The 18,426-nt window shown below is 46.8% G+C and overlaps 2 protein-coding genes and 1 long non-coding RNA gene across 3 annotated transcripts; 1 reads left to right on the forward strand and 2 right to left on the reverse strand.

The window, feature by feature from the left end:
• The first annotated feature begins 5,292 nt into the window (after positions 1–5,292).
• LOC6604280 lies at positions 5,293–7,625 on the forward strand. The gene is made up of 2 exons (XM_026994259.1): positions 5,293–5,316; positions 5,381–7,625. The coding sequence occupies exon 2, from the start codon at positions 5,406–5,408 to the stop codon at positions 7,623–7,625; it is 2,220 nt and encodes a 739-aa protein (XP_026850060.1). The 5' UTR covers positions 5,293–5,316; positions 5,381–5,405.
• A 6,014-nt stretch (positions 7,626–13,639) lies between these two features.
• LOC6603762 lies at positions 13,640–14,115 on the reverse strand. The gene is made up of 2 exons (XR_003409338.1): positions 13,858–14,115; positions 13,640–13,798 (listed from the first exon to the last, which is right to left on the reverse strand). It is a non-coding gene; the product is annotated as an uncharacterized LOC6603762 (long non-coding RNA).
• Positions 14,116–17,171: 3,056 nt separating this feature from the next.
• On the reverse strand, positions 17,172–17,870 carry LOC6603761 (circumsporozoite protein). The gene is made up of 2 exons (XM_026994258.1): positions 17,371–17,870; positions 17,172–17,311 (listed from the first exon to the last, which is right to left on the reverse strand). The coding sequence occupies exon 1, from the start codon at positions 17,837–17,839 to the stop codon at positions 17,387–17,389; it is 453 nt and encodes a 150-aa protein (XP_026850059.1). The 5' UTR covers positions 17,840–17,870; the 3' UTR covers positions 17,172–17,311; positions 17,371–17,386.
• Positions 17,871–18,426: the final 556 nt, after the last annotated feature.

Consider the following 18,426-nt stretch of genomic DNA (forward strand, 5'->3'; position numbering starts at 1 on the left):
AAAATATAAGCGTATCAAGGACTCACCGCCTCCTGCCGTGCTCTGTTGCTGCTCTGCTTCTCTGTTGTTTGTCAAACGATTTTGAGTAGCAGACTCTGTGTGTGTGTGTCGTTGTTGACGTTGCCACACACACACACACACACACACAGACTTGCCCAAGCGTCATGCAGATACGCCCCAAAAACTATCAAGAACAGCACAGAAGGAGCCCCTACAATGGCCGGGGAAGAGCGGGGTATACCCCGAAAATGGGACCGTATTACAGGGAAACCTTTTACATTTCGCAAAACATGAAAGGCATCTTTAAAGTGTGGAAATAATGTACAAATCCCACCACGAATTCTCGGGAATTATTGGTACGATCTGCTATTGACCGCACGTTTTGTGTCCTCTGCAGGACTCTCTGCTCCACTAAGCCCCTTTTGGCCTGGTCTCTGCTCCTCCTGCACCAGCCCTCGCTCGTGTCTTGCGGTGCTTCTTCTTCTCTGTGGCAGCAGGCACACGGGGCGCATGAGTAATCTGGGGGCAGCTTGTGCTTTGCATTTCCCTACCCCTTGTACCGAGATTCCACTACGCTTGCTGCATCCTTTTAATACCCTTTCCAAGGGGGCTATATGCGCGATTTTTGGGTCTTCGAATAGAGCTTTCCCTAAAACAAAAATGATCGGTGATAAGACGCGATAAACGATGAACAAATCGTCCGCCCTTAGATTCTACAAATAATTATCGACAATTCCATTGAAATCGTAGGAGTATCTATCTATATAGAAGCCATAAAACAATCCTGACACCCCGTTCTTTCTGAAGATGACCCTGAAACCTCGTTCTTCCCAGGAAAATCGATAACTATCAAATATAATCGATTGCACTTGTACTTGTCTCCATTTATCAGAGAAAAATTCTTTCATTGACCCAAAAAAAGCAATAATTATTCGATATTTCATTGTTGTCCACTAGCATTGAATGCCGATATCGAAACCATCGTTTGACAGCTTTATCGCTTCGATAAAAAAATCGATAGTCGATTGTAGAGGGTATCAAAAGCTTCGGTGCCTAGTTGCAGGCTTTTACGAGGTTGCACAATGTGTGTGTGTGTCGTCTGAGGGTGTCCATGTGTGTCCTGCCTTCGTGTGTGTGTTTTTTTTTGTTGGGTGTATTTTTGGTATTTATTTTTGGTATTATTATTGCATATTTTTGTGTCGCTTGCTTCCCTCTTCCACCCTCTTCTTGTTTTTTTTTTTTTCTCGCGCTTTACGTTAATGCGAAATTTATGCTTCATGCACTTTTAGTTCTGCTCCTGCCTCTGCTTCTCCTTCTGTGTCCCTCCCGCCCTCGGTTCCTCTTCTGCTTTTTTGCGTCGAAGGATTTTTGTATGCGAAAATATTTTCTCTGGCATTTTCGGATGGCGAAAAATGGGAGCACCAGCAGGTGTACGTGTGTGGGCGTGGGGCGTGGGGGCGTGGGGTCGTGGGTGTGGCACATATTGATATTGACCGAAAAGTGTCATCAATAGCACCCACACACACACCCGTAGACGGTGGGTCTCCAAAGAGAAAGAAAGATGAAGAAAAATAGATAAACAAATACATAAATAAAGAGTGCTGCCACAGGGGGAGGGGGAAGGGGGTGGTGGAGGGGTGTACAAAGTGCAACAAGGGCTGAAGAAAGGATAACAAGGAGCAGACCGAAATTTATGCGGCTAATGACGGGGCGTATGAGTAACGACCAAAAAAACACAAACATTTCCAAAGACCAAAGGAAGGGCCACAGAAAGGCCACAAATTTACCCGCTAGATTGTGCCAAAAACAACCCTGGAATTACCTAAAATTTCAATGCATATTCCAAAATATATTTCCTTGATATTTCGATTGAAAAACTTATAAAATTCCCAGTCTAACGTAATATTATATTAAAAATAATTTTCTTTGTGAGGAGGCTTGACAGGACTTTGCTTTCGCTCCCCCCTCCCTCCCTCTCTCTCTCTCTCTCCTTCTCTGTTTCTCTTGCAATTCCTTTCATCCTCTCAATAAGCGAGTATTTGCATCGCTTTCAATCGGCTTTTGGTTATAATTTTTTCGCCCATTTTTCCCCCACTTTTTAATACAAAAGTACCGTTCCGTTTGGTTCCTTTCAGAGCAGTCCCCCCCCCCCTCCCCTTGCGTCTGGGTTTTATGCCGATTCTCTCGATCAGGGCCAGATGCATGCGGCATGCCACAAGCGCTTCAAATGTGTATCAAAAAGCGGAGCTTAAGAAATATAGAAATAGAAATAGATTAAAAAATGTCCTTAAAGCCCAACAGTCGACAAACCAAGCCATATTTGTGTGTTTATTAACCCCACTGCCTTTGTCTGCCATCCTAATGCGGGGAGCAGGGGAGCAGGGGGGGGGGGGGGCAGGCTTCAGCAGCCTGTGAAATCCTTTTAATGCCATAAACGGGTTAAGCATTTTGGTGACGTGCATGTGAACACATAGCAAAAGCAGCAAATGTCCATCCTTCCTGCCTTCCGTTCTTCCGTCCGGCTTTCCTTTTGGCAGGACATGTCCGGAAGGAAATTGTCTGGGTTTTTATCAGTTTTCTGGCCGGTAAGGCTGCTGCTGTCGCTTTAAAGCTGGCATTTTCGTTTATGACTGGGACGCGCGTGACAGCCCCCCCCCCCCCACCCAAAAAACACAGAAACGGCTGGAAAACCCACCAGGCCCGCCCCCACCCCCGCCTCCATCTGCTGCACCATTTGTTTTAGTGAAAAGAAACTGCCAGACAGAGAGAGAGCGACTGTGTGGCAGACAGTTTTACCGAAGCATTTGCTTAAATTAATTTCGCCTGCCTGAACGGCTCCCACTTGAATGGCTCCAGCGTCCAGCGCGTACACTGCAAGAAAGGACCCACCGGAAGAGGGAGAGCGGGAGATCGCCAAACCACTTTGATTTCTCTCAGTGAGGCACCTCCCCCTTACTCCCGGCCACCCTCTTTCCGCTTCAGTTGAGGCCACCGTCTGCCTCCTGCACGTCCTCCACGTGGCGGGCGTTTGCTGTTTTCTGAAAAATTTGCAATTAATCAACTTAACGGCTACGCTGGCTACCCCACCCCGCTCTCCACCGCCCACTCCTTCGCAGCTGTTTCCCCTGTCTTGAATCGTTCTCATGTGTCGATCCAAAGGGGCGACAATTGTTGGGGGGGGGGAGCTTCTTCCAACTTCTAAGCCCGCCAACACACCACTGAATATTTCGTTATATTTTTCCAGAATTTTTTTCAAACCAAAAACCGATTTTGGGGGCTTTTCTTTTGTGGGGATTATTCAATTTCTGGCCAAAGAGACACACGATGACTGGACTATTAGTGTTGGACAATGATGGAAAGAGCTTCGAGAGAGCACCAAAGAGAAAGAGCACAGAGTCGAGAGCCAAGAGAAATGGAGGAAAAACGGATACCAAAAAGGACTGACGGAAAACGAAGTAACGAAAGGAACAAGATAGAAGTCCTTTGATTTAGTTGGCAATAGGAAAAATTGAAACAACTTTTTGTGACAGCCATCAACGGACTTCCTTCCAGCCGAAAACGTTGCACTTTTGGGTCGAGGGTGTGGGGGGGGGGGGGAGGTCCTGGTGGCCACTCTGATGGTCAACACAATCAGGATGCAGTCATCGCCAGTTGGCACTCCATTCCTCACCTTTTGCCCCGGTAGATCCGCTCCTCCTCTCTCTCCCGGTGGACTGACATAACTCCAAATGCACTTGCTGACAGGCATTGAAAACACACCACAAACTGTAGATTATGCCACTGCCACTGCCACTGCCAGTGTGTCCGCCCTCCGCACAAAATATGTACATAGGTAAAAAATAGAAAGGAAAATATACTCGAAGGGGGTGGAGCATCAGCCGCAAAAGGTAAAGGCAAAATTATCTAACAAAATGCTGTCCGACGAACATCGAGGAAAACATCGTCAGGCCCCCTCCCCCACCCACACACCCCCCCCCCCCCCCCCCCCCCGTCTCTTTCCAGCTTCAATGCTGAAAATATTTCAACCGAAAATACGTTCAAAAAGCTCTGCCTTCCCTTCGCCTTGGGAAACCACACAAAACGAACAACAACACAGGCAGAGAGAACGAGAAAGAACGAGAGAAAAAGAGGTCCCACACATTTATGTGCTCTGCTGCTTCGATTACTCGGGCTCGGGTCCACGAACGCATCGAAAGCGACCGATCAGCAGCCGCAGGTAGAAGCCAATGTTAATTGCAAAAACAATATTTTGCCCTGCAGCGCGCGCTCTCTCTCTCTCACTATTCGGCTTCGGTCGAAGTGAAGCAACAACAATTTCGCTTGCACATTCGTGTGTGGGTGATAACGAGGGACGATGCTTTACAGGCGTTGTTTTTGCTCTCTCTCTCTCTGTCTCTTCTACATATACCCAGCCGCCTGGCTGCTGCTGCCGAAGAAGTCGTTCGTTTCCGATCGCCTGAGAAGTCGAGGTCGGGCCCTAATTCCTGCTGCTGCCGCCGCTCTCCCTCTGGCAAGAGAAATCAAGAGTTTTTATTGGAAAATACTGTGTACTGTAGGGTTTTTACTTTTTCAGTTTTTCCTGCAGTTTCGCTCTCCCTGTCTCTCTCTGTTTAATAAAGACCGCATTGTTTTGCTGCGGCTGCTTCCGACGCCAAAAAATGCACTCTCGCTCTCATTTTCTCGGTTTTTTTCGGCCTGCCACACACACACACACAGACGGAGAAATGAGCAGCAGCCAAAATGCCGCAAGCGATAGGAATGCAGAGTCCGAAGCATTTGATACCCTCAAAAACCACTCGAAGGTCTCATTGAATTTCAAGGAAGGGACGGCCTTTTGAAAGGGTATCAAAATGTTGAGGCAGAGGCGTTGGTTCGCTCTGCATTTAAACAAATTTAACCAAACTTTTTTTTGCGGCCGGCGGCAGTCAGCTGTGAGAACAGACCAGGGCTGGTCTGGAACAGAAATGGCCCAGCCCTGCAGAAACGTTACATCGTTACACGAAAATAAATCAAAAACCAATCTTTTACCACTTAAAAATACTGTCGCGTATGGAAATAATTGCGCTGAAAGATCTCAAAATTAAAGCGACAAAGATCCAAAAAAAAAAAAAAAAAACCAAAAAATACCAAGCGACTACATCGATATCAAGATATCGATATAGAAAGATACCAAAGGCTTTGCTGTCACATCAAATGCAGCCCTGACAAGAGCGGCCATTTTATTTCAATCAGTGTCGTGACATTGTGGAATTTCAGAGCTTGCGGAAAAATCCAGAGAAATCCATTGGAAAAGCGATAAATCTTTGACAAATACAAGTGAGAAAATAAGTAAAATTCGCATTTCGATGCTTTGGTAAATGCATTTTGAATTTTTCCCCAGCAGATATTGATATTTTGTCGGGGCCATGTCGCGCAAGCGGATGAAGAAATTGGCCAAGATTTTGAGTGTCTTGGATCCAGTGAAACCCATTAAGCCCGATGATTATGATACTTGTGGCTTGGTCCAGGCCAAGATCCCTCAAAATGTTGCCTGTGGGGCAGAGAAGGGGCCTCCGAAGGTGCGTCGGAAGGTGCAGAAGCCACAGAGTTGTGCCACCGCCACCGCCACCGCCACCGCTGCCTGCCAGGCGGCACCGAAAGTGCGTGCCCCGCCGATCGCCAAAGTGCAAGTGCAACAGCAGAAGGAGTCGTGCTCCATCGGGGCTCCAAAATTGTGCACCCTCTCGATCAGAAGCAAGGTGCAGCAGAAGCAGCAGAAGCTGCAGAAGCTTCAGTCGAATGGCGGTAAGCAACACTCGTCGAGGAGCACCGATAATGAGGCGTACGTACCGCTGGATTACTATCCAGTGCCGGTTAATGCCACCGCCGATGCCGTGCCGATGAAGAAGGCCAAGAAGAAGCCGCGCAAGCGCTTTCGCGTCCGCAACAAGATGTACAGTGAGATTGCCGATAGGGCCTTGGAGGCCCTGGCCCAGATAGCCACCGACCAGCTGCATGCCCGCGGCATGCGCGTCTGGGATGCCAATTGCGAGGCCGAAATCTGCGAGGTGGTCAATCAATTGATCCTCTCCGAGAATCTGCCCTCACGCATAGCGGCCGTTATTGCCCAGACAGACGGGCGGATGAACGCAGAGGAGGCGACACTCGTCGAAAATGCTGTCGCCAATAACCTGCAGGCGACGGCACGTGCCCTCCAACAGCGGAATGCAGGAGATGCAAAAAGACGATCTGCCGCCGGAGGAGCTGCTCACGCGCCAATGTCACCCATCCAAAAGGTTTTGGCCAAGCGACGAGCTGCCGCCCAGATTGCTGAGCACTTGCCGCCGTTGAGCGTCATCACCAATAAGGTTGAAAAGATTTGTCATTTGGCCGAAGACTTCTTCGCGGAGTGGGGGGCCACCAACTCACTCGATCGAATCGAAGGATTTCATGTGGGATCATTCTTGGCCGAACTGAAGGCCATGTCCTCACCGAAGGTGGCCGAAGGGTTGCAAAACCATCATGCCGGGATCGACGAAATAATGTCTTTGCTGAAGAACTTTAATGATTTGACCAAGTTGGTTAACGAACAGGAAGAATCAGGGCCCGAAGAAGGAGCCGAAGAAGGAGCCGAAGAAGGAGCCGAAGAAGGAGCCGAAGAAGAAGCCGAAGAAGGAGCCGAAGAAGGAGCCGAAGAAGAAGCCGAAGAAGAAGCCGAAGAAGGAGCCGAAGCAGGAGCCGAAGAAGAAGCCGAAGAAGGAGCCGAAGAAGGAGCCGACGAAGGAGCCGAAGCAGAAGCCGGAGCAGGGCCAGGAGCACGCCCAAGAGGAGTAGTCGAAAAGGCCGATAAGAACGTTGGCACAGACGGAGATATACGTTTGTGGATACCCGTGTCTGTACCCAATTATTGTGCCGCCAAGAAGGCTGAACAGCTCCGTCAGTTGGCCGCAGCTGAGATGGAAAAGCGGAACGAACAGGAGCAGGCCACGGACGAATTTAATAAGCAATCCTTTTACACAGAGCTGGCTGTCCAGGAGGAAGCCAAAGCTGCGCTCAATCAAACGGTCTATATGCAGACAGATCCCCAGATGATGCCTGCTGAAGATTTGGAAGACCTTTCCGAATCGTTTGCCGGCCTCTCCGTGGGGTCCCTGGAGCCAATACAGGAGGAGGATGAATTTGGACATTGGGCCGAGCGAATGATGTCCATGGTAAGGGATCTGGATGATTTGGGTAACTTGGTAACGGATGCCATTCACGGCTATCGCGCCATACAGCAATCAGCCGCTGAGAACGCCGAAGAGATTCGTCTGTTATCCGAAGCCGACAACGCCGTGGAGCAGAACCAGCCAGAAGATATAGCAGATCCGATTCCGGAAATACAATCACCTTTCGAGGAACAGAAAGCCCGTATACTGCAGCTGGAGGAACAAGTAATTAATGGGCTCAACGCACCGATGCCGAACGCCGTGCCGGAGGATATCCCGGAGATGAATGATTTGGCAAAGAACGCCACCGATGATGGAGATGAAATGATGTTTTTCGATACCACCAACGATGACGGACAGCCGAAGGAATGGTATGAAAATGGAGAGAAGGTAACCGGCAAATACTGGCCAATGATTGTGGGCGGCACCTTTGTCTGATGGAAGCCCAAGAAAAGAGAACGAGAAGCGGAAACGGAAACGGAAGCGGAAGCGGAAATGGAACAGGAGAAAGCAAAATTTGGTTTAAAAAGGAAAGGAAGATCGGTTGAAATTTAAAAGTAAATGATATTTGGCACAAAAACATACGAAGCAAAGCAAAAAAAAGAAGCAACAAAAAAAAGAAAAAAAAAACGCAAGAAACAAGGCAAAAAACAAAGCAAGAAGCAAGGAAAAAAGAAAAAAAAAAAAGAAAAAAAAAGGAAAAAAGCAAAAAAAAATAAAAAAAAAAGAGCTAAACAAAAAAGCAAGAAGCAAAGCAAAAAAACCAAAAAGAAAGCAAGAAGCAAAGCAAAAAAATAAAAGAAAGCAAACCAAAAAAAAAACAAGAAAGCACAAAAAAAAACCAACAAAAAAAAGCAAGAAGCAAAGCAAGGAAAACAAAAAAAAAAAAAAAAAGGAAAAAAGGAAAAAAAAAAAAGAGCTAAACAAAAAAAAAAGCAAGAAGCAAAGCAAAAAAACCAAAAAGAAAGCAAGAAGCAAAGCAAAAAAAAACAAGAAAGCACAAAAAAAAACAAGAAAAACAAAAAAAAACCAAAAAAAAAAGCAAGAAGCAGAGCTAAAAACAAAGCAAGAAACAAGAGGCAAAGCAAAATAAAAAAAACGCAAGGAGCAAAGAAAGAAACGAGAAGCAAAGCAAAAAACAAAGCAAGAAGCAAAGCACAACAATGAAGACACAAGGAAACCAAAAACGAAGACACAAGGACAACAAGAATGAACACCAAAGGACAACAAAAACGAAGACACAAGGACAACAAGAATGAACACCAAAGGACAACAAAAACGAAGACACAAGGACAACAAGAAGGGAACAAGAGCATAAGAGCTTCTATGCAGAAGAGCAGAGAAGCCGGGCGAAGAGCAGAGAAGCCCGGCGAAGAGAAGCACCGAGGGACAGGGACAGCATCGACAGACAGCAGACAAAAAAGCAGAAAAGAGAGCGACCAGACGAGACCTTCGGTCGCCTTCGGTTCGGTCAATGTTTGGCGATGCGTCTTTTGTATTCAATTTTTTTTTCTTTTTATTATTTTAGCAGCAAAATTTTGGGCTCTTCTATGGATTTGATTAGTTGATTTGTATTTCCCTTTCGATAGAATGTATGTATAACGTAATAAAATAAAAATGTCCAGTTCCCTCAGTCAGATGCTCTTCTTATATATTTCCCATAGGACAGGGTCCCATGGCCCAGCTTCTTCTCCCTCCCACACTCCGGACTCCTGTCACCTTCTCTCATCCTCTCCTAGTCCATGGGCCTTCTCCTTGGTCACTTACTCTCATCCTCTCCTAGTCCATGGGCGTAATTCAGAAACGCCTCTCTGGAAACTCTAACCGACTGCCGACTGCCGCCGTTTCGTTGGCGGTGTCGGTGACGCCGCCCCGCCTAGCAACACAGCTCTGGTCTGGGCTCTCATCGATTAACGGTTCTTGGCCGGTCACGCGATCCCATGTACGCGCTGGATCGCTGCCCGGCCGCCTCGTTCTCTCTCGTGCGAGCGTTCGTTTGTCGTCGTTGCTTTGCCGACGTCGCGCGGTCGTTGCTGCCGACGTCGCAGTTGGCCGCGCTGTCGCCTTAACCCTTAGGCAGGCCTTCTGGTTTTTTGTTCTGCTTTTGCAGCCAGTTGTCGAAAATTGATTTATTCGATATTCTGCTCTGAGCAGTTAATTTTATTCTTGCTCAGAGATTGTTCGCAGAAATAATTTGAGCGCATGAAAATTCATGAAAAATTAATTAAACCCACATTTAAGGGAAAGTATTGCCCCCAACCCCCGTTTGTGGGGCACGAAACTAATCTGAGCCTCGAAAAATGTACGAAAATTAATCTGCACATAAATTAAGCATTAAAATTTAATATATTTGTTTATGGGGCTGCTGCTGCTGGAGGAGGGGCGGTGAGGCATGCCGGATGTGGCATGTAGAGCGATGTATGGCTATGTGTGTGCCGGTTCTCTCTCTCTCTCTCTCTCTCTCTCTCTCTCTTAGCGGTAATAAATAAATAGCGAAAAGGTAATAAAACAGATAACGGTGGGGAAAAAAAGGGAGAGAAACAAGGCGGAAAAAGTGCTACAAGAGGGAGAGAGAGAGTTTGTGTGGCAGGAATCTGCCTGCAGCAGCAGCACGAAAGGAATCTGCCACGCGTGTGGCAAAAGCATTGCGCGCAGAGAGGCACTGAAGCGGTGAAAGGGCGCCATGCCCTCGGAGCGGAGCAATCTGCACAACTGGTCGCCCATTATCGTATTAGCACATGCCACCACTGATTATTATGAGGTGGGAACACTCCTCCTCCTGCTCCTGCTCGTGCTCCTCGTTCTGCTACTTCCTTTGTCTGTGGATGCGTATAATTAATTTTTGACACAAACACACACATATCCCACCGCTCCCCAACCAAAAACCCATTTATGTTGGAGAAACAATAGAGATATGGTGGCCTTAACCCCCAACACCCCCCCCTGGCCGCCCCCAGAGGGGCAGACAATTTGTAAAGAGCATGAGAGATGCGATTTCCTACCCTTAAACACAAAAATACCATTCAAATATCACATACATATGTATTTGTACGCATTTTTCACATGAAACTAGAACCAAATGCATCGGGGAATTCACGATAAACAGGGCAAATGACAGACAACAATGAAAAAGTATCGCATAGCCAAAGTTTATGCCAACTTTTGGGTTAAAATATCTTTCTTTGAGTCAATAAATCATATAATTATATGATCATATGATCATATAATCATATACCGCCCATAAAGGTCAATAAAAGCCCATTTCCATATACTTTTATTCATTGAAACTTAACTAACTTAACTTTCAACTGAAAACCTATGAAAATAAGCAAAAATTGACATTTTCGGTATTTTTTGGTATTTTCGGTATTTTTTTGTCGTATTTTCCTTTATTTTATTCCCCCATAAACAAGATTTGTTCCCCTACGTCTTTCTATCATTTTGAACTATTTGAAAAAAATCCAAAACTAAAGTGTGCTCTATATGGGTTAATGGTATATTTTTCAACTTTTTTTTAGCACGGAATTTGGTAACGTAACGGAAGTTACTTACGTCGAGTGCCTCCGTGGCTTAAAAAACTTGGAAAAATAAGGCCTAGTACTCCATATATTATCATCATAAATCATAAATCATAAACCAGGTCATATTTTGGCTTATATATTTCAAGCCGTCTGTCCGATTATACCCACGATTTTGGTGAATTATAGATCTACCCAGTATTTTTTTTTTGTGGCAATTTTTTTCGTACCGCGTGGCCCTCTGGTTTTTCCTGTAATTTGCCAATGTAACTGCTGCTGTTTTTGATGAACTCTTGAGGGCGAAAAAAACTATGGGCTGTGCAAATGTTTGATGATTGTATTGTCATTGATATTTATCAGCAATAATTCATGAAAATATGAAACTCCATTTGGCTGACGTTTTTGCTCCTTTGAATGGAATGGAATGGAATGGAATGGAAGATGGATGAAGATGAATGGATGGCCCCTAAGAACAGGCGGCCTCATTAGGCTGAGTGAAAAATAGTCCTTCCGCCAGGAGGACCCACACCTTCACAGAGAAGGACACGGAGACACATTCATTCGCCTTTGTGCTGGCTGTTTGTCGCCTCTAATGAAATACGCATTATTTTTGGGGGACAGATGGAGAATTTAATATCTGGCTACAAGGATTTGCCCCATGCCCCAACGCCCCCCCCCCCCTTCCCCTCCAGTGCCCTGTCCCTCATGTGTGTCGTGTGGTCGTCGCCTGTCATCCGCAAACGATGTCATTCATTTTCAGCCCCACACTCTCCACACATTGATCCACTTGGCAATGGAGTCCTTGTGGGCGTTAGGAATGGGAATGTGTTGCGAACATGATTCAAAGGACATGGGGTCCGGTCGGGTCCGGTCGGGTCCTAGGCGGAGGAGGCTTAAGTGTTTATTAATATCGACTCGTGTGAACGGGGACATGTGTTGTTCCTAAATTGACTTTGACCCCCCCCCCCCCCCCCCCCCCACTTCACCCTCCCCGGTAACTGATAAGCTCCACCACTCCAGGAAGGACCTCAAGGCCACACCACAGCGCACCGCATCGCACCGTCTTGTAGTTATTGTAACAAGCCCATTTGTGATTGTTATCGAAATGGCCAACAGAACAGGCAACGGACAACAGTTGGCCACACTGCAGGGGCACAGGGGCGGGGAACTCTCTCTCTCTCTCTCTCTCTGAGCTGTCCAAAGCAGGTCACGGGGTCATGCGATAAACTTCGTTTTCTTGCAGTTCCTTTGAGTGCTCCTTTCAATTATTGTAATACCATTTTTAGGGACAACTTCCTATATCAATATTTTCTTAAAGGAATTACTCTCCGTCGTTGTCTTTCACTGCCAAAAAAAAAAAGAAGAAGTTCCTTTTAGAAAACTTTCTTACGTTCTCTTCCGCTTCTTTCTCTCGCTCTGTCGGCAACCTGGAAATCCGACTGCAGCATTCTTTCAGTCCTTGGCAGCACTGCCAGGTACACACACACACACACACACACACACACACACACTCGGTCTCACGTTCCTTTGTGTGGAACGTAATGTCTTTATATTTTTTTGGAAATTGCTTTGCTATTAAAACAAAATAAACGACGCGACGCGCAACTTATAAATTTTGTTTTGGAAAATCAAGTGAAATAAATGCAGTGCCAGATGTGTGGAGAAAACGAAAACACGAAGAAAAATACGAAAAAGGAATAGCTCTACAAGGAGAGAAGAAGCTACTGGACACTGGATACCCTGTAATGGGCAATAGTTGGCTCTCAGACCACACATAACCTTCGAGAACATAACCTTGGAGACAGCGACGGCAATGAAGATATTTAATCCGAAATCTGCCACCATTTATGGGCACCTCTTCTGCTTGCAAGCAGTGCGGAAAGTTCTTCTGCCTAATCGATAGAGTGGGAGGGAGAGCAAGAGCGCTCGTACGATTGCTACACGACTCTCTCCATCACCACACGACTGTCGCAGTTCTTTGCACGCTGATAATCAAGAGACGTCGTCACCGAATCTGCTCTCGTTCGAGGACCATCCGTTTGTTGTATGCATCTCTGAGCGCCGGGAGAGAGTGCATGGTCCTACCCACAGCGGACGAGGTCACCGAAGAGCTTCTGGCACTCCTGAATTGCAGTGTAAAAAGCCCATTAATGGTCCACAGATCTGGCCAGACTTGAGCCATAGCAAAGCCCTCTAGAAATCAGCAAAAACCTCAAAGAAACCTTTAGAATTTTCGCACATTTCCCAACAAAAAAGGATTGTAGATGCCCGTATACCCCATCGGAAAAAAAAGGGGTATCGAAACTAAAGAAAAACGATTCGAAAACAAAGCTCCAGACAAAAATCCTGGGCTCCCCCCCCGCCACCCCCTTACAAACGAAGGGGTTTTTCTGCAATAAATTCAACTTTTTCCGGGGCATGCCACACACACACACACACATGGCCATAAATAGCAATGCAAGAAAAAAACTTTGCGCCCCCTTCTCGAAGATTTCTGTTGGCCTTTTTTTTGGTATTTTGTGCGCCATTCAGCGGTTGCGACTTTTAATTTTATTGCCAAGGTCCGAAACGGGGTTCTGGGGGGGGAGGGGGGGGGGGGGGGGTTCCCCCAATATATGATAGCCAATTGTCTGTCTGGGGGTGGCTTTCGCCCCCCAGCTAATAATTGGCCAGGGGTTGTACCCAAAGGGGCATTTCGCTTCACTTCTTCATATATCACCAGGGACCAGCCCGAAATTCGGGGGTTTTCTGTGCGGTATGCCTCTGATTGCTTCATAAATAATTGCAGGCTGACTTCCTTTGGGGGCTGGGGGGCTGGCGATCTATTGGAACGAGCCATGCATCACCGAACAGCCGAATGCTATATGTCTGTACAAAATAAAGCAAATATCGAAAGAATGCAAGCGAGTTCCCACGAAATAATACGCTTCAAAGTATAATTGACGAACTCTTATTTATTTTCCACTCTGGCATTTATGGGAATGATGGCTGTTGTGTCTTCCTTGTTGTGTCCACAAATGTTCAGTTTCTACTTCTTGAGGATTGATGGCATCCATGGTGTCTCAGTGTGTTTCGGTGTGTATCATTGTTGGCCTAGGGAGATCATATGAAAATCGATTGGCCAGTTGCGATGGGGTCTAATGTGGGCTTACCTGCTGGATCCTGGCGTTAGGCAGGATTCCTCCTCTGGACAACCAGCGCCAGCAGACGGACGGCGGCGCTGAAGAAGGCGAATAGCAGCACCGCACGGATATTGTCCATAGACTGCTGCTCGGGGTTCCCCACGGGCTTTACCTTGGGCTTCCCCTTGGTCTTCCCTTCGTCCTGTTTGATTGGATCGCCCATGATTTGTACGAGGATCTTTGAAAATTTTCGTGTGTAAAATTTTAAGCAATTTCTAGCTCTGAAAGAGATCTATGCCTCAAAAATGTTGACTGGAATGTAACGGCCTCCTTCTCACAACTGTACAAATGTGATGGAGAATTTTGTATGAATGAAAACGAATAGAGGGGTTTTTCCATAGGTTTATACATATATTTCTATATTTGTGCCGAGAGTAGAAAAAGCGGAAACATTGACTTTAAATTCTATTTCATATTTTCATATGTACATATGTACCTATATTAAATATATTTCCTACAAATTGTAATGTCTTTTGAGTATAAAAACATTTATGTTTAGATCAATGTGGGATTTGGGACAGAGTCCACAGTGCAGAGAGACTCGAAGTAGCCGAAAAATTAAAGCAGAATCGATGGAGGGGTTCCTGAGAGGCAGAGGCTCTCAATGAAATACATACGTAAACCCCAAAGCCAGTGCTTTGTTTCCTTAGTCCCAAATACCTTCCATTGCCTAGCTAATATTTAGCCCATAGTCCATAGACTATAGTCAGCGGTGCAGCAGTAGAGCAAAACCCAATTATTGTTTGTCATTTGCACTGCCCTCTGAACCACATATATACATAGTACATGTACACACATACATACAAGCAGACGAAACGAAATGCCCTGAAGTACCAGCCGTGTGCGATGACGAATGTCGTCATCTTTTGTTTCTTTCTTTTCAGCGCGTGCCGAACTTAATTCGGTTCTGCCGACCGAGCGCAGCAGAATAGAACTTCGTTTTTGTCTTTTTTGCGCCGACCGAGCGCAGTCGGCCACTGCATTAAGAAATAGTAACAACAACAAAAGAACGGCAGAGTTCGCAGTCGTCGCGGCCGAGTGTGACGCGCTGCTGTTGTATTTGAGAGAGCGCGATCTAAAAGGTATTGCGGAAGGAGAGCAAAGCGGCGTCGAGCCATGCAAGAGAGAGGGAAACAACACCGCGACTCACTGCTTTGGCTTTCGCTCTCGCTCTCTCGATCCGTCGCGTTCTCGCTGGCCTTCGGCCGCCTGCCCTTGAATTTTGTCTGTCTTTCTTCAAACCACACACACCACGCACCTTTTTGCTGCTTTGTGCTCAAGTGCTTTGAGTGAATCTCCACAGGAAACGAGTGAAAATTGGAGATAATGTACTTATTGCAGGGTGAGATGTTTCTTTTTTGTTCTGTTTTGGAAATTGATTTCTGTGTCTTAATTGAAAATATGTCAATCCACTCCCCCCCCCCCCCCCCACACTGGCATTTTTCATTTTAATTTTCACATTAATTTTCAATTCAATTTCGCCTTCGAATTGTCGTATCAATTGAAGGCGAAGGCGAAGGCAAGCTGCTGCTGCCACCATTTTCCTGTGTCATTGATGAATGCCTTGGCAAAAGTTTTCCATTTTCCAGCGCTTTCTTTTATTTTCCATTTTATTTTCCACATGAAATGCAGGAATTTGATATTTATTTATTATGTGTGTGTGTGTGTGTGTGTTTTTCTAAGGATTTGTCCCCGCTTTTCCTTGACTTTTAAGGCTGCTGAAAATTCATTTCGTCGTGTGGGGGGGAGGAGGGGGGAGACTTTTGGGGGTCAAAGGAAAGTTTTCCCAAGCTGATTAGCCCCGGCCAAGAGGTGGTGGGCTTAGCCTTTGTGGTTAAGCGGAGGTCCTGCCTGCTGGCTTTTGATTTCTCTCTCTCTCTCTCTCTGTGTGTGCGTGTGTGTGTGTGTGTGTGTGTGTGTGTGTGTGTGCGTTATGTAAATTCATTAAGCTGCTGCCTAAGCTCCGACTTACCTGCCCCCCCCCTCCCAAAGCTCAAAGAAACAAATTGATAGCCAGAGAGTGGGAGAGGCGCCACACCCCCACCCCCCACCCCCCACCCCCTCTACAAAAACTTTTCATTATGCATGTGCGCCACACATAACTTTTGGGGAAAACAAAGAGAGAGACAGAGAGAGAGAGGGGGGGTGGGGGTGGGGCACAAACTTTGTGGCATAATTAAAATGTTTATGCGTTTAATTGCAAATGAATTCGAGGCCAAAAGTTGCACGAATGCGTGCGCGACGACTGCTGCAACAATTGACAGTGGGATGCTCCAACCCCCCCCCCACCAACACCCCCTCCGCCAACAACCCCCTACCATATCCCATGACAATTGTTGTATCTCTTCGGATTGCTCCCTTCTGCTAGATAATTGCTTTTCTCTCCGCTCAAGTGGAAAATTGTGTTTAAAATTTAATCAAGAGTGGAGCCTTAGCCTTTCCTTTCCTTTCCTTCACTCCTTCCATGCTCATATGATACGTGATATGAAACACCAATAACCCGATGCCCTGCTTCCCTTCGAACGGGTCCGACCACAACGGTCTGGGGAGGGGGGGGAGCGGGAAAGACATTAAACAGCTTCATTACCTGCAAATTTCCAAATCAAATACAAGGCAAAAACCGCAAGCTTAGCTTACCAAAAACTGGTCACAACTATGCCTGGATGGATCCAAGGACGAACCCAAAAAGCACACGACAAAAGGAGAAGCTCCTACTCTCCTCCGAAAATTGATTAGCCCCCCCCCTCCACCGCCACCGCCACGCCCAGCCCCAATGACAAGGAGACGACTCCATAACAAGTCGAAGAGCATAAACGATGTTTGTCCCCAGCTCGGATTTTGCTGACAAGACGGAAAGTGTTGCGGTTAATGCCTTGTGGAAATCTTCAGCCCGACAGCTTGCCTGCGGCTCCCTGGCTCGGGTGTGCCACACAAAAGGGAGTAGTTTCATGAATATTGGAGCCTCACAGACATTGTGGCTTATCGTGTGGCTTCTGTGGGCCACAAGAGAGACAGCAGGCCTCATTAGGCGCCCACTTCTCAGAGATCACATCCAGTAGGGCACCTGGCCTTCCAGCTAGAGACCTGCATCCATCCAAACCCTCGCCCAAAACGCACTCTAGCGACGTTTGAGCCGAAAATTTCGGTTTTTTCTCGCGCTCACTCTCCATGAGGTAAAGTGAAGCGCTTTCGAGGGCCTTCTTTCGGTTTTAGATCATCCATTTGGATACCTTTTGGTTGCTAGGTCAAGGAAGTAATACGTATAAAAAGCATAACTGGCGAACTCTTATTTATTCATTGGAATGATGGCTGCTGTGTCTTGCTTGTTGTGTCCACAAATGTTCAGTTTCTACTTCTTGAGGATTGATGGCATCCATGGTGTCTCAGTGTGTCTCAGTGTGTTTCGGTGTGTATCATTGTTGGCCTAGGGAGATCATATGAAAATCGATTGGCCAGTTGCGATCGGGTCTAATGTGGGCTTACCTGCTGGATCCTGGCGTTAGGCAGAATGCCTCCTCTGGACAGCCAGCGCCAGCAGACGGATGGCGGCGCTGAAGAAAATGAACAGCAGAACTGCACGTTGGATATTATTGTCCACAGGCGGCTGATCGGGGTTCCCCACGGGGTTCCCCACGGGCTTCACTTCGGGCTTCGCCTTGGGCTTCCCCAAGAGCTTTCCCTCGGGCTTTACCTTGGGATTCCCCTCGGGCTTTACCTTGGGATTCCCTTCGTGCTTCCACAAGAGCTTTCCCTCGGGCTTTACCTTGGGATTCCCTTCGGGCTTCACTTCGGGCTTCCCCTCGGGCTTCGCCTCGGGCTTCCCCAAGAGCTTTCCCTCGGGCTTTACATTGGGATTCCCCTCGGGCTTTACATTGGGATTCCCCTCGGGCTTTACATTGGGATTCCCTTCGTGCTTGGGCTTCCCTTCTTCCTGTTTGATTGGATCGCCCATGATTTGTACGAGGATCTTTGGAAATGTTCTTGTGTAAGCTTGTGTTCTTTAAGCAATTTCTAGCTCTGAAAGAGATCTATGCCTCAAAAATGTTGACTGGAATGTAACGGCCTTGTTCTTTTTCAAAAACTATGGAACCTTATGGATTCGAATTTGTTCTCAACGATATTTTGGGTAGCTCCTGGGATCCCATCAGCGGATGGATAGCTCTCTCTCCCCTCTCCCTTTCCCCTCTCGCTGCCAATCAGTGTCGCCTGGAGGCCGGCCCCGAGGCTCGGTTCTTCTGGTTCATTTAATGCAATTTACTGTCATCGTCACCAAATTTACCGCCGTATCCATTCTTCCTTTTGTTTGCTTTTCTTACCCCCCGCGCCCAGCGATAGGATCTGGTGTATTGTTGTCTAGTGTCCTGTGTGCGTCCCCCAGGTGTCTGTCCAACCAGAACCACCCCCCCCTATCTTACAGCTGCAACAAAAGCCACCACCTGCCAGGATAACGCAGAACGTCTTGGAAATGAATTCATCCCTGGGGACATTCCGACAGCGCCAAAAAAAAAAACAAAAAATAAAATTAGTTTACGGGCTTGG

This window comes from Drosophila persimilis, unplaced genomic scaffold (assembly GCF_003286085.1).
Source record: "Drosophila persimilis strain 14011-0111.01,24,50 unplaced genomic scaffold, DperRS2 tig00001632-arrow-arrow-pilon, whole genome shotgun sequence".
NCBI lineage: Eukaryota > Metazoa > Arthropoda > Insecta > Diptera > Drosophilidae > Drosophila > Drosophila persimilis.

Coding starts and splice junctions, on each gene's coding strand:
- LOC6603761 (XM_026994258.1), bottom strand. CDS start 17,839: ATGGGCGATCCAATCAAACAGGAAGAAGGGAAGCCCAAGCACGAAGGG.
- LOC6604280 (XM_026994259.1), top strand. CDS start 5,406: ATGTCGCGCAAGCGGATGAAGAAATTGGCCAAGATTTTGAGTGTCTTG.